Source organism: Stenella coeruleoalba (genome assembly GCF_951394435.1).
Source record: "Stenella coeruleoalba genome assembly, chromosome: 9".
Lineage (NCBI taxonomy): Eukaryota > Metazoa > Chordata > Mammalia > Artiodactyla > Delphinidae > Stenella > Stenella coeruleoalba.
Genome location: NC_137155.1, coordinates 61923076 through 61949637, shown reverse-complemented (window position 1 = coordinate 61949637; position 26562 = coordinate 61923076). Strand labels below are relative to the sequence as shown.

General features: G+C 37.2%; 1 protein-coding gene across 6 annotated transcripts in view; it reads right to left on the bottom strand.

Annotated features, from left to right (window-relative positions):
* Positions 1–26562, bottom strand: part of BBS9 (Bardet-Biedl syndrome 9) — a 614322-nt gene that overhangs the window by 251062 nt on the left and 336698 nt on the right. For all 6 annotated transcript variants that reach the window (XR_013829928.1, XR_013829929.1, XR_013829930.1 and 3 more), the window contains one exon: positions 1943–2125. Coding sequence is in view for 1 of the 6 variants with exons in the window: in XM_079932453.1 (XP_079788579.1) it covers positions 1943–2125 (183 nt within the window). In the remaining 5 variants the exon portion in view is untranslated. The remainder of the gene's footprint in view (positions 1–1942; positions 2126–26562) is intronic.

The following is a 26562-nucleotide window of genomic DNA, read 5'->3' as shown; positions in this document are numbered from 1 at the left end:
TGGGAATGTAAATTGATACAGCCACTATGGAGAACAGTATGGAGGTTCCTTAAAAAACTAAAAATAGAATTACCATATGATCCAGCAATCCCACTACTGGACATATACCCTGAGAAAACCATAATTCAAAAAGACACATGCACCCCAATGTTCATTGCAGCACTATTTACAATAGCCAGGTCATGGAAGCAACCTAAGTGTCCATCGACAGACGAATGGATAAAGAAGATGTGGTACATATATACAATGGAACATTACTCAGCCACAGAATGGAACAAAATTGGGTCATTTGTAGAGACGTGGATGGATCTAGAGACTGTCATACAGAGTGAAGTAAGTCAGAAAGAGAAAAACAAATATCATATATTAATGCATATACGTGGAAGCTAGAAAAATGGTACAGATGAACCGGTTTGCAGGGCAGAAGTTGAGACACAGATGTAGAGAACAAACGTATGGACACCAAGCGGGGAAAGCGGTGGGGGGTGAAGGTGGTGGTGTGATGCATTGGGAGTTTGGGATTGACATGTATACACTCATGCGTATAAAACTGATGACTAATAAGAACCTGCTGTATAAAAAAATAAATAAAATAAAATTCAAAAAATATATATATATAATTTTAACCATTCTATTCTTTAATTTCTATTATTACAGTGTACATTTCCAGCTTCTCAAAGGTCGATTTTAGCTGTAATTTTATCAATCTAAAAATAATGTGTACTCTAAATTTTTTCTAATTTATTTTACTGTTTTGTTAAGGATATAAAATATAGCTTGATTTTTTTTTTATTCTGACAACCCTTTGACCCAACTGTAGAAAATTAGATTCAACTGACAAAGCTTGTGATTTTCAAAATCGTGTTCATGACTTTGTTGGTAAAATACCGTATACAGGTTAAAAACATGTCTTTGGACGCAGACAGACTTTGGTCCAAATTCTGGCTCTACCACTCACTAATTTCAGAAAGGTACTTAACTCTCAAAGCCTAAATTTTCCCATATGTAAAACAGGGATGAAAACAATACCTTAACTATATTATAGGTCCTTGTTTAAGATTAAATGAGATAATCCTTGTGAAACACTTAAAAGAAAACATGGTACCTAGTTAACACCCCAAAATTTCAGTTTTAGTACTATTATCTTTAGTACCATGTTTTCACATCTGTGTTTAAAAATGGATCTGAAATGACTTTTTTGTTGAAACGGTTTCCTCCAATACAAAAAAATAAGTTCAAGCGTCTCTGATTTCAAAGAAGTATATATTTCTTTGTAAATAAAAGCATGCGTTAACGGCACCTGGTAGTCACATACCTCAATGATTCAAAGCATCTAAGATGTTTATTTATATCATCCTTCACCAAAAACTCCAAATGCATGCCCCCATTTTTTCCCTTTTTGTTCTAAACTGCCTATTCAAAGGATCAAGAGTAAAAGAGTTTATAAACTACATATAAAGAATTACATAAATGTAAAAAAATATCCCTGTCATTTAGCGAGGCCACCTCAGTTCTCTCTAACCCTTGAAGTGACACTTAAATTTAAGAACGTTGAGCAAATTAAAATGGCTGAATTGTTTTCTCTCATGGAAAAGGAAAGGATTAGATAATCTGAAGGTTTACTGCCATCACCCCGGCGGTCAAATGACTGTTTCCCTGGCTTCTAAGTGATTGAAGAGTATATAAAAAATAGACTGGATACCACATAAAAATGGACTATATACCTATTTTTTAAATAGCTCTAGAAAAAAAAAAAGGCCTTTACTTGACATTTTTATTATGGTTTGAAGAAAAGGAAAACAGGATTTGGGTAAAAAGACAAAACAAAACCAAGCTTTCATTTGATACCTTAGAAAACATGATAGCCATGTGATATTTTCCTAAAACCACCACCTTTTTCAATAACGCTGGCTGTTACCACTGCAGGTTTGTGGGTCCTTACCAATTCTTGAGTGTCCTGCTGCAGTGGCAGAAATGCCGCTTCCAGGATAGCAATCTGGTCGGCGCTAAGCTTCTGCCACAGCCCGATCAGCAGAATCACCAAATGGGTGGCACTTTTCAGCCTGGTGAATGACTGGAACAGATTGTCTTGGTTTTCCTCTACTGCATCTGCTAGAGAGATTACCTGCAGAAATTACAAACTTCAGTTAGGGATAATTTCACAATTCTCGAGCCCTCAACAAATTACATTTGGCACACTCTTGTTTTTCTTTAAAACAACTTCATGAACTTTGTCTTCCACAAACACAAGCTATGTTGAGTAATAAAAGAGTTATCATTCATCTGTTCGCTTCCTTCTTTTAAAAAAATACCCTAAGTAATTCCAAATCCATATGGCCAAGAGATGAAAATATCCACGAAATCAGCTTAATGGGGACATTGTTCAGTGTCTGCTTCACCATCGATTCACCTTCTACAATATATGATAATATAAGTAACCTCTAATACAGTTATTACGGTCATTATTACTAGTCACAGAGATTGATCAATCTAAAAAATTCTTGATCAATTTAAAAAATTCTTATCAAAGTAACTGCATTTACCTTGGAATTTCAAATAATAACTTCATAATACCCTTTTCAGAAAATAACTGTCTTCCTCTATTACTTTTTACATGGTATTGGAATATCCAATGTTTCTTTACTATATTTAAAAGGTAGATAATGTTCAAACATTTGACCAATCAAGCAATGTCATTTTTAACACAAATGTCAGGCACCAGCCCACAGGGACCTGAAAGAAAAAAATGTTCAGGGTGCGTTAGCTTTACAATGCCAAATCTACTTAGGATAAAACTGGCAGGAGTGAGTAGAATTGGCTTTTTTTTTTTTTCATCCTCTTGAATAATCCTGTGGAAAAAAGAACTAAAGTTAACAATTGGATAGAACACTGAAGACAGCCCATTGGTGTTTTATTTTATTTTAATGTCTTGGTGAATTTTGTGCTCATTAAAAGTAATGAACTGATTAGCCCAGAGGCTCAAGGCACATGACAGCCCCCAGAACTGGAGTAGCAAAAGCCGGGGCAATGTAAGCTCCTTTCTACAAGTCCCCATCAGCTTGAGGGACTAGAGCTCAGATGAGTTTCAGAAGTCTAGTGCAGATGATCCATTTGGTGATATTTCACGGCTTACTGACACTGGCCCAAAGGGCCTATTAAAAAATCATCAGTCAAACAAGTATAGTCTGCAGCTGTGTGGTCTCCCAAATTCCACGTACGAGAAGGGCTATAAGGGGACAGTCCTCAGAGTATCTGGGAGACACTGGAAAAGAGATGTAGGTTAGAGAAAGACAAAGCACCTGAAGGCCCTTGCCTGACAATCCTGGGCAAACCAGGATTCCTTGCCACTTGCAGGAGTTATGAAAGGCAATCACAATTCACATTCAGCTCTAGAGGGAGCCCTGGGCGTTGGGACCAAGGTAAGCATTAACAAAGCACACTGCTTACTGAGTGCCTACTACTGTGCTACTTTTCATTTGCATTCAAAGGTACGTGATACCCTGTAGCCCATGAGGATCTTATAATTTGTTGGACAGGAAACATACATACACAACCAATTAGTGGAAAGAAGCATTACTGTAATAATGTCCTTATTGTGCAGCACAGAAAGTAAGTGTGAAAGAAGCTAGCTAAGGGGCAGATTACTATGGGCCAGAGTTAATATCCCTGGGGCCTCTTTTACTCAAATGAGGCTTGGAACTCATCCCTTCCCCATTACTTCAAGAAGTTCCCTCGAGGACATGGAGAAGTCACTTTCCTTAAACCAAAACACCTGGAATTATCTGCTTCCCCAACCCTCACCATGATTACAACTGACTCCTGTTAAAAATCTAAGTTTAATTTCATCTTCTTCCTGTGAATGTTATCAATTAAGCCTCACTGTGGGGGGCCATCATATTATGACACAGATGCTTATTGTCAATAAGCCCAAATCATACAAAGATCAAGGTGATAAATGCCTCCTGAGTGCCAGGGATGTGCAAGAATTTGCAGGAAGCACTACAGGGAATTCAATGGCAACAGAGATAACCTCCATCTTCAAAGACTTTATAATGGAGAAAGGAAAATAGGTCAAGGAGGCAAACACTGACAATATAGGGAAGACCCTATAGACTATTAAGGAGGAGAATACCACTAACATTATGATCATTATGTTAATAATAAGCCCTCCAATTAATTGAGCATGAACTGTATGCCAAGCAATCTGCTCTGTGCCATACAGGTATCAGTGCGTTCAATCCTCACGCCTCCGCTGAGACTTAGTTGGCAAGATCTCTGTTTTATAGATGAGGCCTCTGAGGCTCAGCAGATGTAAGGAATGTGCCCAGTACTGTACATAGAGTGTGCCAACTGTGTCTGTGCTTAGAAGTGCTCCATGCTTGGTTTAAGGCCCTGTTGTCTCTGTCTTGAAAGTCTTAATAACTTTATTTTTGAATTTGTGCTTTGTAAGTGAAGTCTATAGGATAATGGACCATGCACATGATCAGAGAAGATATGCTCATTAACTCAGAGAGTTAAGTGCTCTTACATTTGCATTTAAAACTGGCATTGCACAATATAAAGATTAATCTTAGAATTCATGCTAACAATTTAAAATTTTAATTTTTCCTTACTTGAAATAACATTAAATAGGAAATAAAAGCACCACCAGAAGGTGCGAAAGAGAGACCACTGAAGAAAGGAAAAAACTTTATATTTTAGTAGCTGTTTCAATAGCACTTTCTTCTACCTTTTAACAAGGGCCCTGCATTTTCATTTTGCACTGGGAACTGCAAATTAAGTAGCCAGTTTGACCATCATCTAGGGAACGAGAAAGCAGGATTCGACTTGGAGTCTCTCACTCTGAAGTCTGCATGAGACCTGAAGCACCTTATAGGTTTGGAGAAGGGCCTAACTACTAGTGAATATAGAGGGCCTTGGGAAGGAAAAGGTGGAAGAAGCAGCAGTGGCCACTGGACCAGGCTCAGCCAGCTCCTACCAGCTCAGGAGAAAGGACTGATTATTCAGTTTTCAGGAATTTTGTGAGCCAGTTGTTAAACACGGCCATTGCTAAAAATTAAATTATGTAAACTTAAAAATAAGTTACATGAAAACAAAAGTAATAAATACTCAATACGCATTACTTCCTAATTATTTTACTGTTATCTAGGCCCTTGAGGTTATTTATGCCTGTTGCATCTGTATGTTGGCAACACTCTGCAATGGTGAGCTACTGCCCATTTCTTCCCAACTCCACATTCAGTGACCTCATGCTATAAGCCTGAAATCAGCCACGGTGGAAGTATTTACAACATGCAAATCAACAACTGTTATAAAGTTAGGTTTCCCACCCACCCTGCTCCTCACGAATAGCCAGTTGGTAAATATCTACCAGCATGCCACTGAGAAGAGGTATCTGAAATTTGTCCTCAAGAATAGATATTGGGTAAGGGGGCTTTAAAAGTGAAGGAAACAACCTGAGCAAGTGCATTAAAGCACAAATGTAGAGGCTGCTTGTTCAGGAAGGAGCAAATACTCCAGTTTGGGAAGAGCATTTGATGAGACAAAAAAGGTCATCTGGGCAACTGCTGTACAGGAACCAAAATGTCAAGGTGAAGAGTGTGCAGGTTACTGGAGAGCCACAGGGTATTCTGAGTATGGGTGTTATCTGATGGAGGCTGTGCTCTAAGTAGCCATCGGATCACAGCAAACATTTAGAGCATTTGCTGGGACTTAAGTGAGGCTTTTATGCACGTTCCTCACTATCAAGGGAAAATTCTTACTAAGTGTAACAGCATGTCAGTTCGTGGACCCACCCAACTTGCTAAACACAGCTGTGGTGGAAGAATGACTTCTCAGTGAGACAGCAGCCCAAGCCACAGGATCTTTCCTGAGCAAGACCCAAAATACATCAATCCTGGAGAAGCATCGTTTCTCTAAGTTTCAGTCTCGCTGGATATATTTCTGTGCCATTGTGGAAAGAGTCTGCTATCCCCAAATGGTCACAGAAATTGGAAAGAAATGGGATAAACAATTCCTTATGTAAATTACCCCCAAGGAAAATCTTCCTGACCTACTGGCCAGCGTGAAATACTAAACAGATCTCCATGTTCTCAATTTAGTTTTACACGTAATAGCCAAGTTTACTTTGTTCTCCACAAGAGCCAAATGAATTTAGCAGAATTAACATAGTAAAAAGGGATGGAAAAACTAGACCCATCAAGATTTAGATCTGTCTGACCAGGGCCTAGAGGATCTCGCAGCTCACCTGGAACTGAGAAATGAAGCCAACCAGCTGCTAGGGCTTACATTTGAGGGACAGTGATTTTTCAGTGCTCATCACTGGCTGTACAAGATGTGTGTTCCCTGGCGTTCAACAGAACTACAGAAAGGGAGAGGTTTAGGAAAAAATAAATGCTAACAATTTCAAGCACAATGTGTTGATGGCCTTTGTTTTGCTTTTTCAAATTGAAGGATTCCAAATAAAATGGAGACCCCAAAGGACATCTCTATCCAACTGCCATATCAATTGATGCCAAAGTAATGAGGCAGAGGCCCAGGGAGCTGCTTGCAGGAAAACGCTCAACTCATAAAGTGAGTGTGAAATTAATCCCAAATACTTCCAGCTGCCAAGATAGGCTCTAAAATTGGTTACAGGAAAGCAGCAGCAGCAACAGCAAAGTAGACATGAATCATACTATGTGAACACAGACATGTCCAATTTCTTCACCTAAACTGACCATCGAATCTGGCTCCCAATCTCATGTATGGCATACAGAACCCCACTACATTGCTGTTTAGCTGCCATTTACTGAGCCCTGACTGTGGGCCAGGCCCTGGGCTAGTGCTGTTATACTCAGGTTATCACTTGGTCCTCATGATACCCTCTGAGATAAAAATCGCTCATCACCTCGGCTCCCACTTCCAGATGAGGAAACAGAAGCTTAGAGCTCTGATGAGCTTAATGCTCAAATGATGAGCACACTGCCTGTGGTAATGAACAAGGGCAGGGAAGGACAGGGATTTTAATGCTGTCTCCTGATTCCCCATTGGGTGCCCTTTCTTCTCACTGATACACAAACGTATACAGTTGGCGCCACAAAGTAATCCGGTGGATTTTTATATTGATAATCAAACAATAACACTGAGGAAAAACACTAGTAATATATTGTAGCAATAACAGATATATGTGCTTTAGTTAAGTTTTCCCATTGTTGGGGCTTTTAACATAGGTTGAAATTTCCAGGTTGGTTTCTGCCCAAAGTTACAGTATAAAGGAAATTAGTTCATAATTTGTAAAGGATGGGAAGTTAACATAGTAAGTTTTTTTCTCTTAACAAAGGGAATTTAATTATGTTCTATATAACTCAAAATTATGAAGACTAGAAAACAGCTATTTCCTAGGCCTGCTCCTTTAGTGAAGCTACTTTTTTAAAAGGAATGATTGATTTATTGTCTATAAATCATAGAGTACAATGTTTTCCATGGTCTAAGCAAGTTGATGGTATATAACAATAATTGTTAACATTGTCTTAGGGCTTTCTAGGAGCCAGGCACTGTGCTAACGTCCTTACAGGGATTCTCTCATTTCACTCTCAAAACAATTCTATGAGGTAGATACTAGTACTGCCCCCATTTAAAACATAAGGAAACAGAATTACAGAAAGGGTCACGCAGTTAGCAAGTGACAGCCAGAATTCACACCCAAGCCATCTGACCCAAGAAACGTCACCAAGTAACCTTGCCTGCATTAATTTTCTGCCTGCACATCAGTTTCATCATAGGCAATATGTGGAACAAATTCTATCAAAAGTTTCCCAATGGGAGGTTTCAGCTTTGCTGATGTTCCAATACCTCAAACGAATTAAGATAGGTTTATTTTAACAAAAGGTCAGCATGGATGAATGAGTTAGGAAAATGGAGTTCCTATGATATGGATGAGTTTATATATCCCCCAGGACAGAATGCAATAGGCTGTGCTGGAACAGGCAATGGCCTGGGAGCCAAGAAGACAGAGATTCTAGTCCTGGCTTCCCTACTAAACAACTTTAGGTCAGTGTTCAATGTACTTCCCTTTTCAGGGCCTATGGTTTCATCACCTTTAAAATGTAAGGGTGGGAAATATGATCTCTAACAACCATCATAGATGTGTCAGATGCAAAAACTTTTAAATTACTTCTGTATGATTTATTTTGAACTATCCATGCTCCTTCCCCATCTATCCATCCATTTCTTCCCCTCTATTTGTACACATACTGAGTTTCTCATTTAATGTTTGTTGATTTGCAGCTTTTATCTATACAATACCAGTAAGAATGTTTTTCTTTGACTAATTCATAGGATTATGAAAATTAAATTACAGAAGTAAAAAGATGAACAATACCAAGTGTTGGCAAGGATGTGGAGAAATGGGAAAACTCATACCTTGCCAGTGGAAATATGGTATGTGACTCCGGAAAACAATCTGGCAGTTCCTCAAAAAGTTAAACATTAACATATGACCCAGAAATTCCACTTCTAGGTTTAAGCCCGAGAGAAATGAAAATATATATCCACTAAAAAACTTGTTCAAAAATGTTTACAGAAGCATTATTTATAATAGCCCGAAAGTAGAAACAACAAATGTTCAAATGTTCATCAACTGATGAATGGATAAATTAAACGTGGAATATTCTTCAGCCATAAAAGAAATGGAGTACTTACACATGCCACTACATGGATAAACCTTAAAAATATGCTAAGTTAAAGAAGCTAGTCACAAAAAGTCTTTTTTGTGACTGTCTTGTATTATTCATGCTGTATTATTCCATTTATATGAAATGTCCAGAATGGGCAAATCTATAAACATAGTAAGCATGTGGTGATTACTTAGGGCTGGGGTGGGTGGTAGACAGGAGGAAATGGAAAGTGACTGCTAATGGGTGTGGAGTTTCTTTTAGGGAGGATGAAAATGTTCTAAATAGATTGTGGTGATGGTTGCATAACCCGTGAATATGCTAAAAATCATTAAGTTGTCCACTTTAAACGGGCGAATTGTATGCATGTAAATTATATCTTAATAAAGCTGTTAAAAATAATAAGAGGGGCTTCCCTGGTGGCGGAGTGGTTGAGAGTCCGCCTGCCAATGCAGGGGACACGGGTTTGTGCCCCGGTCCAGGAAGATCCCACATGCCGCGGAGCGGCTAGGCCCCTGAGCCATGGCCACTGAGCCTGCGCGTCCGGAGCCTGTGCTCCACAACGGGAGAGGCCACAACAGTGAGAGGCCCGCGTACCGCAAAAAAAAATATATATATTAATAATAATAAGAGAAGTTAAAAGTACTATGAAAGCATAATTCATAAAGGGTAGATAAATTAACACAAATAAATGTACTTTAAGAAACAATTTTGATATATTAATGGTTATATCAAATTGCAACTGGGGCTTAATGACATTCTAGATGATGGAATGATCACGTGACTTTGGAGTCTATTAGATCTAAATCTGAATGCTGGTAATGCTTACTTACTAGCTGTACAACCTCTGGCTAGTTACTTTACCTCTCTCAGGCTCAGTTTTCTCACCTGTAAAACAACACTCCTGGTTACTATTTCCTATAGTTGAAAGCTTATTTCAGTTTAGTAACAGCTGGTAAATTCTACTTTTTCTGTTAGACTAACAATGACATTGAAAAAGGAAAACCTTTCTCCTGGTACTTGAGGCACACTACCAACTACCGCCTCCTAAGGCGATGCAGGAGAGCTGATAACTCTGCAGTGCTCCCTGGCCCTCTCTGTGTGTCACTCAATGGGACACTGCTCATTCTGTAGCCAAGTTTAATCCAGTTTCAAGTAAAATGTCATGAGACCCTGTTTCAATATATTACTACAAGCTATGTAAGTTACATGTATTGGATTCCCTTTTTTACTTCTTTAGCAATTCTATTAAAACACACATGCACAGACACACAACTTTGCCTGATATGACTTGTGCTCTAGAAATTCTCTGAGGCTTGTTAATCAGGGAGCGAGACATTGTTTGATTTTCCTTTGTACCTCAATGAAAATGCTAGAAAATTTGGTGATGTGAATAAAATGTTTATGAAGTTACACCCAACATGCCCTCAATTTTCCAGTACTCAGTACACAGTGGGTGTCCCATAATGCTGGTTGAATTGGTGAACCTCAAAGTCAGTCTGCCTAAAAATCCAGCACAACTTGGAGCCATACTAAACTACTTCTTAAATCCTGGACACAATCAGGTACTGTCAGGCTCCCAATTTGAATGGGACTCAAGTGATGTCACATGGAAACAACAGACCTACCTCAATATATCTGTCATGTACTTTAAAAAAAAACTCTCCAATTCACCTTTAGCCACAGCTGTCTAACGCCAAGCTACAGACAGCTCTAATGACTGATGAAATTAATTTATTCTTCACATGGCTGCCCTTTGGTTAGAAAGACACTTTAAATCTGGGGGAGACTTGGAAGCAGGCAAGAAATAGGACATGCTTCCTACTCAACCATGTTATTTGTCATGGCATTTGCTGCGTACTCCAACATGGCAAAGGCCTTGCAATAAGGAAGAAGAAAAAGTTTACCAGGTCTCAACTTTTACTTTGGTTGAAAAGATCCAATTTGTATCCAAGAGAATTATTCTTTTACCAAAACACAGTGAAATAAGGTTCAAAATGAAAAAAGAAAGGGCATAGAGATGATTTAAATGCCAGATGAGCATATAAGAAGTGTTTCATTATCTATGTGCTGAACCTTTAGCTAGATAAAAGAGAACTTTGGGTTTTTACTTCAGAGGCATAGCAAGAATCTAATTCTTAGCTGCTTTGCTACTATGTTATTTTGTATAAATAGGATAGGGGACTGGATTACATTCTATTGTACCTCACATGAAGTAAAAAACCTAAGATACCCCTATAACATACATTTAGCTGAAACTTCTAAACCAAACCCAGGATTAGCATACATTTTTAACCATGCTACCATTTGGGGTAGCTATTAAAACAACAGAGAAAGTGTACCCATTCAGTAAAAAACTTCAGTTGCACAAGTTATTTATCTTCATAAAAAGAGACCTGCTAATTGCCTAAATCACCTGATGCTTTGCAACAGCAAGGTATGATCTTTGTGACTCTTTGAAGCCCTGATGGTTTTTCTGGTCTAGGATTATAATTTTCCTTGACACCAATCTACACTTGCCAAATGCCTTGAGAATTCATATAAAACTGGTTTTAGAAAAACAACTTACTCCTGAGAAATTTCTTTATACTATATACTGTAGAACCCTTTTTTTTTCTTTTTTAATGTTCTGCCCAGAAGAATATAAAAGGTAGGCAGTGCTGGAATATAGACTTTGGCTGGGACTTTTAAAATATATACCATTGATACATAAAAATGTTAAATGAAAAAGATAATAAATCATTTATAAGTGACACAGAGACAAATTTTGCTATTTCTGCAAAGTTTATTCACCAAATAGACATGTAACTTAACCAGCTGAAGGGAAACTAACTCCAGTGCTTGGCTAATATAGTGCCAAAAATACAACTGGTCTAAACCTGATTACTGCTCTGACCACTGCCCCCCAACACCAGGTGACCAAATTTTTACCTCTTTCCATAAAATTATCTACTTATAGCCAAGTGAAACCCCGATTTGAAAAATAATAATTAATGGACTCAAGTTGTAAACAGAAGAATGAATGCTCTCCGGACCACCGTTGCTCATTGAACAGATCACTATTAAAGCTGGAACCTACGGCTGGCAATGTCAAAGCTCATTTTACAAACCCTGGAGAATGCCACAGTTATCACTGTCCAAAAACAACAATCACGAGGTCTGATCTGAATAGTTTCTAAGTTTAGAATGTTTCAGGCCACATTCTTACATGCAGACATGTCAGCAATTATGTAGCCACCCACACAGCCTTGAGTGCCATCTCCAATGAGGGAAAATGATGAATAGATGGGCAGTTGGCAGGTGTTCTAAGAGCATTCCTTAGCAAATGCTGACACATTATTCAGTGTGATCAATTAAGGCATGCTGATGATCCACCCAAAGGCAAAAAGAGAGACTGGAGACCCCAACAGTGCCAGTGATGCTACTGATCATTTCCTTGGTTCCAGAATTTGAGAGGTGAGCATGACATGTTCACAAAAAAGTGAAACTGTTGAGTTTTTTCTTTCTTTAAATCTTCCTTTAAAACATCTGCTTTTTCAGGGTCTGTTTCTCTTGAACACCTGTGAATTTTAATCATTTTTGCTTTTTTTAGATAAAATACATAGTTATACCACTACTATCTGGTAGTACTTTGGCAAGACATATAGAGGACTATATGGCTCAGACAACATGGAAATAATATAAAAGGCAATAAATGGAGCTTCCTGGTTTCATATGAAGTGAAACCAAGATAAACTATGGGCATCTCTACAATCACAGGCTGTAGGGACATTATAATTGTAAGTGGCTTTCTTGAAGACATGTTGTGCCGGATTTCTACAGTTCTGTAAGCTCCTCCAGGTCAGAGACTATTTTATTGTTTGCTGTACCCTTCCCATAGTCTCTGGCTCACAGCATGTTTGCTGTACTGAAGTAAATTAAAAAGCCTAATAACTCAGCAGCAGAGTGTCCATTAAGATGCCAATTTACAGGAGCACTACTTGGGCAATGGAAGTCCATCCCTACATTCCAGGTGAACAAGACCAGAACCTACCGTTTTTTAAAAGTTTTTATAGGCTATGTTATTTATTGGGTCTACCATAGATAGTAAATAACTAGGTTCTAAATTCATGCCTTCCACACGTAGTATTGCAATGAATTACTAAATTCATTCAAGTCTTTGCTGCTAAGTTTATGTGGTGAGTGTTATAAAGTCTGTAATTTAACTTCAAAATACATCATCATAGACAAGGTCATATGATGAAAGAATGTGAATCAGCTTAAGCTACACTCTAGAGCAGAGTTTCTCAACCTCCTCATTAATGACATTTGGGGCCAGATGATTCTTTGATATGGGGAGCTGTCCTGGGCACTGTTGGAAGTTTAGTGGCATCCCCGGACTCTACACACTAGAGGGTGTCAATAGCACCCTCCCCCTAGTTGTAACAACCAAAATGTCTCCAGACATTGCCAAATGTCTCCTTGGGGGCAAAATCATACTAGTTGGGAATCGCTCCTCTGGAGTCTGCATTTGTGCTCAAAACAGCCATTCCAATCAGAAGCAAAGCTCACAAGCCAGAGGGGTCTACCACAAACACTTAAGCTATTGGTGTCTCTAGTAACACTGGACACTTTCTAATTACCATAAATGAATGTCAGAAATGAGTTTTGATTGGTGCAGAGGTTTGATAATTAGCATTATGGGTTCTAGAAATAGATTCATTGACAAAATTAATGGTATTTAAGATAAGTAAATTAGCTGAATATTTTTACACTCATACTCTTCTTTGCCTGAACAGAATATAAGAATCCAGGAAGACCCTGAAGGGATATGGTCCAAGTCTTGAGCCTAAGTGATCTTTTGTCTTGTCTTTGGAGCAGAAAATTTCTAGCTATCTGATGCTCATTATGAGGATAAATGGATCTTGCTTTGGATTACTATCCTATCTGCCTCAAGTGAACCTTTCCAGGAAGGTGATGTTCTAGTACCTGAAAGACATAGAGATGAGCCTTCCCCAAGCCTAGAGTATGAATGGTTGCATGCTTATGTGTTTATTTAATAAATGTCTTCACATGTAGCAAAATTTTACGTGAGACTTACTTTCACTATAATGAGGAAGAAAGGCTGTGGGGAAATAGCTCATTCTTATTCATCTCAAGTATTTTGATGGCTATAATTACTTACTGAAAAGAATTTAAGAGTTATGCATGACCAAATTGGCAAAGGTAATGTACAATGTCAAGTCTGTGCTAAGTGATGAGGATATATGTGACTTAACAGCTGCCTGCAAAGAACAGTCTAGCAATAAAAACAAATATATTAATAAAAACAACAGCTGCTGCTTACTGTGTGTTCACTATGTGCCAGGCACAATCCTGAGAACTCCATGTATGTTACTCCTAAACCTTTCAACAACCCCTCTGGGTAATTATTATCTTTGACTGATTAAGGAAACACGGTTCAGAGAAGTTAAACAACTTGTTCAAAATCACACAGCAGTTCCTATATTCAAACCAGGACTAAAATCTCTAAAGCCCAACTACTTCCCTGCATACCACACTGTGCCCATAGACATACACACACACACACACACACACACACACACACACACACACATACCTATGTTATGTAAGTGGTATACAAATGATTATTGGGTTAGTATGAGACAAATCTATAAACGACCCCTCCCCACCAAGGAGGGTGACTTTCTGGGGATGAAGGACCCACAGATTCCTTTGCCCTTCTTTTTTTTTTTTTTTTAACATCTTTATTGGGGTATAATTGCTTTACAACGGTGTGTTAGTTTCTGCTTTATAACAAAGTGAATCAGTTATACATATACATATGTTCCCATATCTCTTCCCTCTTGCATCTCCCTCCCTCCCACCCTCCCTATCCCACCCCTCCAGGCTGTCACAAAGCATCAAGCCAATATCCCTGTGCCATGCGGCTGCTTCCAACTAGCTATCTACCTTACTACGTTTGTTAGTGTGTATATGTCCATGACTCTCTCTCGCCCTGTCACAGCTCACCCTTCCCCCTCCCCATAACCTCAAGTCCGTTCTCTAGGAGGTCTGCGTCTTTATTCCTGCCTTACCCCTAGGTTCTTCATGACCCTTTGCCCTTCTTTTAAACAAATCCACATTTGAATGCTTGAATGACTTTGGCTCAGAAAAGCATTCGTGAGTCCTGAACATCACTCCTTGCTGTATTGCATCTACATCTCTGTTACCTGCCTGGCCCTGTAGTCATTTGAGTTTGTAATCCCTGCAATAATCACAAACTTTTCAAACATAAAACAACTACAACAGGTATGACAAAGTAGAAATCAGCTGCATCACAAATGAATAAACCTGAATCTGGGCTCTCGTCCTGTCCCACCCCTCACTGTGGTTTGACCCTAAGAGAGGCCCGTAATCTCTTTACGCTTCAGTTTTCTCCTCTGTGAAAGAGAGGCATTTGCTGTAAAGATCAAATGAGATACAACATAAATGTGTTTGTCACGACACCTAGCACACAGTAAGTACTCAATAGAGCTTAGAAGTATTAATATTATTATTATTCATTGTTCCCTGGCTAAACATCTGATCAACATATTTTTTATTAAAACAAAACAAAAAAGGTCCCTCTAAGTCCAACACATATTTTTTCTTCCTTCTAAGTAGCTGAAATAGACTGTACATGGAAGACAGTATCTGATGAGACAGGTATGGGTTACAAGCTAGTTTTAAAAGTAACTCACTTTCTAGTTTACTTAGCTAAACCAAACAGGTGTCAGAGGTTAAATCAGAATCCTCCAATAGAGTCCATTTACCAGAAATCGGAATCCATTTTCAGAGAATAACAAGAGAAAAAGATTATCATCACACCAGTAACTGATTCACACAGACACTTTTTGTTTAAATTCTTGGAATTAATATCCAAAAATGTGATAACAAGCTGAATTTGGGTAAAATAACAGATATCACACCAAATCACCCAGAGAAGAAACTTTTAATCTGGGGATAGAATGCCATCTTGGCACTTTTGGGGCATGCATGAGTGATGGGAAAGATTAGTTTGGCTTGGGAACCCTGAGGAAATAGTTCTTTGTTTCAGTTCTCTAGTGTTTTATACTGCAGCCATCATTTTAAGTCTCCTAAGAACACCTTAGAAAAGTAGAGTTTAGCAATCTTTAAAAATATATGGTTTGATGATTAAAAAACAATTTTATGAAAGATTATACACATTGCTGGGGAACTGCTCACCACAAAACTTCCAGGATGTCAGAAATCCATTCTGGCAGGAATCTGAGAATGAGAGGCTGACCGGTCACATCTTAGTTTACCGATATGTAGGATAGTTAGATTGTTTCTCTGGTTTTATAACAACTTTTGCTTGAACAGAGATAGAAGCAATAGAAAGGTTTTGGTTATCAACACTACTTTGATAAGGTATTAAATATCCAAGTTTTCCTTCCACTTACTGAAGAAAAACTCAACAGCAACTTCAGCAACAAAGAGTTAGAATCAGATTCATTTTAAGAAAGAGGGGGATGGGTTAGGACCAAATCTCTAGACCAATCTTCTACTAGTTGACTCTTCTCCCAATCAAATTTAATGTCTTTCCAGAAGAGAAATCTTTTGGGTTTTTAAAAAATATTTATTTATTTATTTGGCTGCACTGGGTCTTTAGTTGCAGCACACGGGATCTTTGTTGCGGATCTTTTTTTTTTTTTTTTTTTTTTAGTTGCGGCATGTGGGATCTTTGGTTGTGGCATGTGGGATGCAGGATCTAGTTGCCTGACTAGGGATCAAACCTGGGCCCCCTGAATTGGGAGTGCAGGGTCTTAACTGCTGGACCACCAGGGAAGTCCCAAGAACAGAAATCTTAACTAGGGATATCCACAAGGTTTTCTGTAATGTTCTAGACCAAAGGTTTTTCAATAGTTTGTCATTATGGCAATTTCAATTGGTTATTTTGATTTAAAGAAGTCTATCCTGAGTGTTATAAGGTATCTCAGATATGCTAACCACTCACATATATTATCAATTAGTAGTAATGTTCTGCTAAAAACCAAGCAAACTCCATTCCTTAATATGAAACTACTTATCTAGAGGTCTGATAAATTCCTTTCCTCTGACGAGAAATAAACTCTAATATTAATGAGACCAAGAGGAGAAGAATTTAGCAATAACAGAATCAAAATTGGAGGGCTACATCATAAGACACTTACTATATCACCCAACAGTATTTGTTTACATGTCTCCATTCCCTAGATTTTATGTTCTTTAAGACCAAGGACTACATCCTTATTTAAAGCTCATGACACTGTAAATATTCAATACATTCATCTGAATTCAACTGAATTGAACTTAAAAAGACTTTCAAAATCATCTAGTTTAAGCCCCTTATTTTTTAAATATATAAAAAATGCTAAAGCCCAGAGAGGTTCAGTGACTTGCCTAAAATCACATAGAAGGTTAGTATTAGAACCAGGGCACATTCACATCCTGCTTTAAGGATTTTAGTTACACTGTCTCATTAACTATTCACAACAAGCTTTCAAATCAAGTGGAGTAAGCACCTATATCCTCATTTTATTAGGAAAAAATGCAAAATGCCAAGGTCACATGGCAGGTTTAAAAGTGTATTAACCTCAGAACTCCATGCCTTAGCTTTTACTCTTAAGGCACAGAGGATTTAAAACATGCCACTCTTTACCTACAAGGAACAAGCTAGGAAGGGGAAGTGAATTTAGTCCAAGTGCTCAAGAAAATGGGATGGCACAAAAGGGGGAAACATAGATGCTGCATAAAAAGAAATTGATATAAGGGGCACAGGTGCAGTTGGCTGGAGGAAGGAGGAAATCTTGAAGCTGGTCTCTCCATAAAACAGGATCATAGTCTGGCTTTGTTTTGACTTTCTATTTTCCCAGAAATTTAGTAATTTTCTTCACTGTCACAGTTTTATAATTTTTATAGCTGATCTCATATACAGTTTACAGTCTATCACATCTCTGACACTGATGATTATTTTCCCTGTGATCACTAGGCTGTGATATTGGGTCATTAAGTTGAGATGTTTTCTTTATAGGAGAACCTGAGCCTCTACCTTAACCCTTTCTCAGGTTGGGCATAAGGTGTTTCCTAACAGTTGAGAACAACACAATTCATAAAGGGCAGAGACCAAGACATATAACCTGGCCATTCTTGCCAGAGTTACTGGGATCAAGGAGATCAAAATGTGGGCATGGAATAAAAGAGGAAAAGAAATAGCCCAGACCACTTCTTCCAGAAGCAAAAACCTGTCTCAAGTTTGCTTGATGTGACAGAAAGAACACAGGCCTTCGACTTAACAGTCTGGGTCCCAGTTTTGCTGTTTAGCTCAGGCAAGTCATTCTATTCTTCTCGACGATTCTCATTTTCCTAATGTAAAAAGTAGCAAAGTAATACTAACTTGCCTCACGGAGTTATTATAAGGGCCAATTAAAACAATGTATGTAATAGCTTTTAGTAAACTGTGAGATACAATATAAATGTTAGCTGTCACTATACTAGAAGAATAAGGAACTTAACAGCTCCAAATATTCTTAATTAATATTCTCCAAACTGAGGTCTCTATTAAACTAATTTATAAGAAAAGAATATAAAATCAGTATCTGGAAATACATAGCATCTATAAATAATATCTGGAAATAACAGCATCTGGAACAGATTACTGTTTAAGAAATGGGGATACCAATGAATTACAATGAATCCTTGGCATCTGTCCTTAAACTATTTAAGAGTAAAGATTTGCCAGATAATACAGAAGTAGAGGGGACATTCAATAGCCACAGGTGAGGATCAAAGGATTTTCAATATCAAAAAAATTTATAGAAAGATCTTTTGCTTTCTGTAACACTGGTATTGAATTTCAATATCTAAAATAAAATATAGTCATTGGCTTGGCACATTCACATGATGAAGACATCAGGTAAGAAACAGCCCAACAAATCACAAACTCAATCTATACTCAATAAAAGACATTACTAGCTAAGACAATGAGTCATGTTTACTTGGTTGGTGAGTTAGGCAAGGATCCCTGAATATGTAAAAATATGAAATCACACAATATTGGAGGAGTTTATCCACTTTAAAGAAATGATTCTTAACAGAATCCCTTTTATGTTCAGCAACTCTCTAAGTACACTAAAAATAGAATTTGATTGAAACAAATTTCATTTCTTTACAGGTTTTTCTCAGGAGCACACTGTCATGCAGCTGAAGAGGAGATTCTCTGACCGTGGCTCCCTCACTCCAGCATTTCCTTTCCCAGGGGCTCTCTCTGGGGCTGCCCCAGCACATACATCCATGAGGAGACCATTTACAGCCCACTTGAATATTATGAATTTGAGGTGCTGTGACAGTTACCTTTATTCCAAGATTGCTCCTAATTTTAAGCTAAAAAATGATTTAGCCTAGATGATTTAGACTGAGAAAAAAAGAAACTGCCCCAGACTCAACTTTGGCAGAGAGTCCTGAACAGCAAGGTTAAATTATGTCCCTAAATTTTGGAGAAGACAGAGACTACTTTGGTTGTTCCCCTGCCATACCCCCCCACACACAGAGCTTAAAAAAGATTAATTTCTAAAGTTAGGAAATCAGGCTTCAACCCACCATTGTGTGGTCATAAGAATTACACCCAACTATTCATGAATCATCAGGCACTGGATTCAATCAGTGAATGAATTCATCTTTTTTCCAGTGGCTATCTCCACTGCAGCAAAGAACTGGCAAAAATGAACAATTTGGGTAAAGTGAATCAATGGTCTTTTTAAGGTTCACACCTAATCAACTGTTTAATTTTGGATTTGAATATATTCAACTAATTTGACCATATCTTCCCACTCATGTCAAGGTTGTTATTCTCTATATCACACCATGTCCACCTTATAAAGACTGAGGAGAAAAACTCCTTTCAGACCCTGGTATTAGGAAGGTAAATCTGCTATTGAAAAACCAAACAATAACAAAAATAAACAAGCAGTCAAAAAACTAAAACAAGAAAAAAGTGTCCTCTGTTTTTTTAAACATTAAGAATCTTTTAAATGGTTGTGATCTCAACTTTGTGTTGTTTAGAGATAAGTCAAATCTGTGGTCCATGTCTAGCAATGAAGGAATATGTTTTATACATTTCCATGCAGATTGTTTGAGACTTGTTGAGAAATCTACCTTGATTTAATGTACTTTTCTCTAGATTTTCCTGGGTACTACTGGGCTGACTCTACTAATTAACAACAACTTCTTTCTGAATTTAATTTAAGTGGCTTATGCCAGGCTGAGCACAATTAAAATAGTCTCAATAGCTCAATTAACATTAGCAAATATTTAAGTCTCAGCCCAATAAGTGTCATTTCAGAACTTTTCCTCTATTATTAAGGCCAGTAATGTTGATCATTTACTATGTGCCTGACACTTTGCCTCAAAAAGAAGGTTCCTGTCTTTAAGTTTAAAGGTGATACTCAGTAAAAGTTTAAGTTGAGATCAAATTAGCATCTATTAAACCAAAGGAAATATCACAGGGTACTGAATTCAGTGGTAAACTTCAAAGTGTTTCCTAGGAATGATCTTGATGAGCTTAATAAATGAAGCCTGGAGTTCTTAGTAAAGACTCACTGAAGGTTGGAGAACCTAACCTCCTTCTGTCAAAGAAGACTGGAGGTGATTCCAGGTAAGGTAAATATGCCAGTGAAGGCACAGAGGTGACTCTGTTTTCATAGGCCAGTGACACCATGTTTTCATACACTAATGAAGACAGCCATGGGAAAAAAGCAAAAGTTATAAGATAGAAAGTCCTGGAAAATTCAATTATAGGAGGACATAATGAATCAAATCAAATATTTGAGCTTGGTAACTCCAAAGGCCAAGTGCCCAGTTTTTCCATCTTGGGCCAGGTCAATACAGAGTGTAACTACTTCTCTTTACAAAATGTAAGGATTTTCTGCTCAAGGCCAAGGACCAAATTATTTTAAGACAGGCTATCAAACATTTCAGTCTATGTTTAAGCTATTTCACAGAAGAAAACAAAGGTGTTTATTCTTCATTTAGAATTCATGACTTATTCAAGCTATGAGATTAAAATGTAAAACTACCTCTTCCCTTGATTTCAATCCAGAATCTGGCTTATTAATCCACCCTTAAATAGGGATAAATAACATACTTTTATCCAAAGGAAATGAATAAATCCCATTTCCATTCCAGAACAGCCCAGAAACAAAACTGGTAAAGTGTGTATGGCCCAAACAAGAGGGTCTTAACCTTTGAAAGCCACTGAAGCACGAATGCTTTAAATTCCAACATTTCTGCCAAAGTCTATAGTACCTGGAAAGATACAGGTTTAATACCATGTAATTTCAACTGAACTGGAAATAATGTGGTTTCCAACATAGTTTCAGTAGACAAATTTAAGGCTGACTAACTCTTAAATTGAAAGAAACATTTTCTAAAATTAGTAATTAGAGGAGGGAAAAGACCAGTATAATTAGAAGCTCTAAATCTTACTACTAAACATAATATTATTTCCAGGATATTGCTTTTGTCTCAATTATACAATTGTATTTTCTATTTTGAGCCATTCTTCATGGCATCTCATCTATGTTATTGGTTAAACTTTAAAAATAGGCCACCATGGCTTTTGAAAACAAAGCCTTCTTTTATCTGGATTAAAAAAGAAGAAAGAGTTACAACCAAAGGAGGGCCAATCACAATGGGATACAGGAGCATCAGTGATAGACTTTTTCTCCTATACAAGGCAACACAGTAGGCAACCAACAGGAAGGACCTTCCGCTGCCATTCAGTAAGCATTGGAACATAACTGGAAGTTTCTCCATTTCCCTAATTCTTAATTCCTCAGTCTCTAAAATGAGGATATATCATACCTGTCCATTCTATTCAAGAAAATATGAGAACTGAGAAGACATTTGTTTTTTCAAGAATGCTGAATTCTGTGGTAGAAAAATCACAATTTACTACCAGCCTCTGCTTACTCCAGTCTCTTCTTTACCTGATCTAGTTCACTACTAGCTACTATTCCAGCTGCTGCTTCATGTATTTACATAATAGTTCAAGATATTAACATTAATAAGCCAATTTTCCAATGAAAAGTGTCCCAACCTACAGGGTGCATACCCCTCCCAATTTTGGTATCAACCACGCCAACTGGCTCAAAACCTCAACACCATATTTAACTCACAATTCCTCCTTGATCTGCTTTATTAAGTAAGACCCCCCCAAGTCCTTTCAATTCTGCCTTCAAAACACCTCCCCATATTTATTTCCTCCTCCCCACCCCAACCATCATTATCCTCCTCAAATCACCCCTAAGTTACTGAAAGAGACTTCAGCTAAATTGAAAAAGCGGGAAAAAGTTCACTCAGATTACACTACCTAGAGAGAGCCATTATTAATATTTTGGGAAACATCTTTTCAGACAATTCTTTCTAAGACTAGCTACACATGTATAGATATATACACAAGTTCACATGAATGGGATATTTTAGGTGTTTGCTTAATTAAATCAACATTATACAATAAATATCATACTATATAATTTAATTCTAAAATATCATTTTCTGTATTTGTAATTCCTAACTGATCTGTTTGTATCCTCATTTTATAAAGAAAGAAATACATGTTGAAGTTGGAGATCTTGCCCATGCTATGGAGTAATTTAATAACAATATTTAGTCTTCCCAACCTTGCCAGTGTTTATCTTACCTAATCTCAACTTTGTTACTCTCCTATATCAGCCTCTTCATCACAAGTACTTTGGTCCAGTCATCATCTCCTAGACTCCTCAAGGATTTCCACGACCATACATTAACTTCTACCCTCTGTCTAACTATAAGTCCTTCTTATGTCCTCTCAAATGTGTGCCCTTCCCTCAAAATTAAACACAAGTATCACCTTCATTTATACATTCATTCAACATATATTTACTATGTGTCTACTATGCCCCAGTGCTAAAGATACAGAGGTGGACAATGCACCCATCAGCCCTGCCCCTAAGCAATCTACCCACTAATGGCCAAGAAAGACAACTAACAAATTGATAACACAAAATGTGATAAACATTAGGTCAAGATACATGACAGAACTTTGCGGCACCCATCAGAAAAATCTCCTCTGAGAAGCTTGGACACGACGTCCTAGCCCATAATGTCTCCTCCCAGATCAGATTTCCTCTGCCACTTATTACCTATGCTATTCATTTTGAAACTTAGTCTACGCTCTCTTATACTGTAATTTACCTTTGGGGGTACAAAGGTCTTTCTCCATTTAAACAGTCAATTTCTTACAACTAAGGAACTTGCCTTATCCTTCTTTTGTGTTCCTAGAAATTAGTACAGAGCCCTGTACAAAATTAGTAAGTAACAGTATATTGTTATTGCTGCTGCTAATACTGCGAGATAAGAATTTGGCTGTGACTAGTAATTGCATGCTCCTAATAAGAATTTAGAAGAATTTTTATAATTTACAGCTATTCCTCCTATTTCTAAGTTGTTTCTAGAGTTCAGAGTTCGGGTAACTCTCTACTGAGACTTTCCTCTCTGAGCATTATCACAGGAAAACAATGCTGTGACTCCTCCTGAGCTGAGCCATGTAGGACTAAAAGTCAACAAGCTTGGCACCCAATGGTCTGAAATCCTTCAAAAAAGACATAACTGCTTGCTACATTGTATAGTCATACTCTGAACCCAGCCTGATTGCTTTGCTTAATAACGTTGATTTCAGGAATGTCAGTTATTAGTAAATGGACAGTAAAGTAATATTATCAGTCAAGAATAAATTATGTTTGGGAAAACAAGAATACCATATTTAAACAGGTCCAAAAACCACTAATATCAACTTTGCTTCTCTTGCCTATTTGGAAGAACAATCTACTTTCACTGTTTTACAGACTTGTTAAGATTGTCTAAATGAAGGTTTACAAACAGTTATAAAAGCAAAATATGTGGCTCTAATGAATCATGTTCTGATTTATGTAGAATGAAAAGAAAAATAAAACAAACAACAAACCTGGAATCATCTCTCAAATTCAAAAAAATTACAAATAAATTGCTAACAAATCTTCCTGATTGTTTTGACTAAAATCAAAGCTTCCCATAAGAACACCTTTTATTCTGAAGCAAAATTACATTTAATGTACTTTTTTGTGTTTCCCTTGATAAACATTTGAAATTCTTGCTCTTTTTCAGTTAAATACGTAGTTCTAACTCTATTGCACCTTGCATCAGCTTTTATATTCTATATAATAGAATTCTATAGATATTCTATAAGAAGTGTAAGAATTACCATGACCATGCCAATCCCACAATCAGAAAACTACAGTGGCTCCCAGCTGCTTTCCAAATGAATAAAATTATAAAAACTGACATTTTCCTAAAAATCCTAACTTTTCATTTAGACTAAAGGTTTGTAACTTGGGCCCAAGAATGGGTTTCAGGGGTCTGTAAATATCCTGAAATTGTAAGTAACATTTTAGATGTTTTTATGTATTTTTCTGGAGGAAAGAGCCCAAAGCTCTCAGAGTCCCATTGGAGTCTCTGACCTCAAAAAAGGTTCACAGGTATCATAATTTTAATATTCTACTTTCATCACCTCCATCATATTTAATGGCCCACATCCATTATTATTTCACAGATCTGGAATTTCTAGCTGAGTCAAGTAAACCTAGCTGCTGCTTGAAGCAAGGGACATATGATTTCCTTCACTTAAAATGAACTCACACTCACAAAGCTCTCTTTGAGATTCTCTCTTCTACCACTCCCCTACCAGGTCTCACTGACCCAATTCACCCTGATGTATCAGTGTTACCAATCTTCAACTGTTGACAGATGGCACAGCTAACTAACTAGTTAAGGACAACTAGCCAGTCGGCTTGAACTAATGCGGGCAAATGTGTTCACAGGGATTTTTCTATGCCACATTCCCTGGGTAAACATGTTATAAGGATCTTCCATACAAGTGTTGAAATAAAACAAATTAGTGATAAAAACTATAAGCATCTGAAGCTGGAATAATAGGATATTTTAAGGCTAGTTGAGTCTTACATCACACTTTATGTCACATCACATCAGCATGCAGCTCCAGCTCTTATGGGATGATCTTTACTTACAAAATGAATCCCAATAATAATTTCTTTAAATTTATACAATAGCAATTAATGTTAAAATTCATAAATAATATGTGCAATCTTGAATAAAAGAAGGAAGTGATGTTTTTCTCTCTTTGTTATCACTTCAGTTTTACTTTGGGGCAAGATACTTGACAAATCTAACAAGCAACCCAAATATTTTTAGGAACTTAGCAGAAAATAAGAGACAAATAAAACAAATTTTCACATCTCACACCATATGTTTCCAACTTCTTAGATCTCTTATGAGAAATTTAGGGCTAATGAATAGTAGTGCAATCCATAGAAAAGTCAAACCATTGAGTTAGAAGAACTTTCTTTTTAAATGAGCATTTTAATAATTAACAAGTCATGATTAATATTTCCTGGCTTTTTTTTCACATCACTCAGAAGACTTCTCTCTTCTTCCAGAAAACAAAAACAAAACACAACACATTCTGTAAGTTTCAATGGATATTCTTGCTATTTCTGACCTATTAGCTCTTGTGTTTGCACAACTTGTGGTGACCACACAAACTTTAATGAATTAGCTAAGGCTCTTCTAGAAGCCCACTGCTTACATTCAATGATTAAAATGCCCATGGTCAATAATATATCTATGGTGAACAACCTAATGTATACTTGCTTATTCACAGAGCTTTAGGACATTGCGTGAATAACAGAACTGCCATGGGTCAATTAAACCAATGTAATCAGGAGAATATTATCTTACTCTTCTTAAAATTGAAGTCCTGACATTCACAAAAGCTTTTTTAAAGTAATAATCTCTATTTTGGACCTAGAGATTATCATACTGAACAAAGTAAGTCAGACAAAGACAAATATATGATATCGCTTATATGTGGAATCTAAAAAAAAAACGGTATAAATGAACTTATTTACAAAACAGAAATAGAGGCACAGATATAAAAAACAAACTTATGGTTACCGAGGGATAAGGGGGGGAGGGATAAACTGGGAGATTGGGATTGATATATACACACTACTATATATAAAATAGATAACTAATAAGGACCTACTATATAGCACAGGCTACTCTACTCAATAGTCTGTAATGACCTATATGGGAAAAGAATCTAAAAAAGAGTAGATATATGTATATGTATAACTGACTCACTTTGCTGTACACCTGAAACTAACACAACATTGTAAATCAACTATACTCCAATAAAAATTATAAAAAAAATTGAAGTCTTGACATTCACAAAAGCTTTTTTTAAGTAATAATCTCTATTATGAGATATTAAGGTGTGGGCATGTATATTAATTTATATATGCTTTAAAGTAGTCAGACTTACAGTAAGCAAATTAGGAGGAAAAAGGAGGTATTTCAGGGAGCATACTTTCAAATGCACTTTTCTCTCTGATACGTACTTTCATCCTTATTCCATGTAGAAACTTATTTTTAGGGCCTAAAATTTTTCTCCATAGAGACAGGCTGACTCAATCAGTTATGGCTAGGGTAAGTTAACAACAATAGTGATGATGATGGCTAATATTTATTGGGTGCTTATTATATGCCAAGCACTTCTCAAAGTGTTTTTGGTGTATTACTCAATCCTCCCAACAATCTCTTTGAGGCGTAATATGTACCATTATTATCACCAATTCATGGTCAAGAAAACTGAGGTAGTGAGAAGTTAGATCATTTGCTTAAAGCCACAATGCTAGGAAGGGGTATGGCCCACTTGAACCTGGACAGTTCAACTTCAGAACTAGTTTTCTTTGTCTCTAAGCTATAAAGGGTCCCCACTATAGTGAACTTGTTA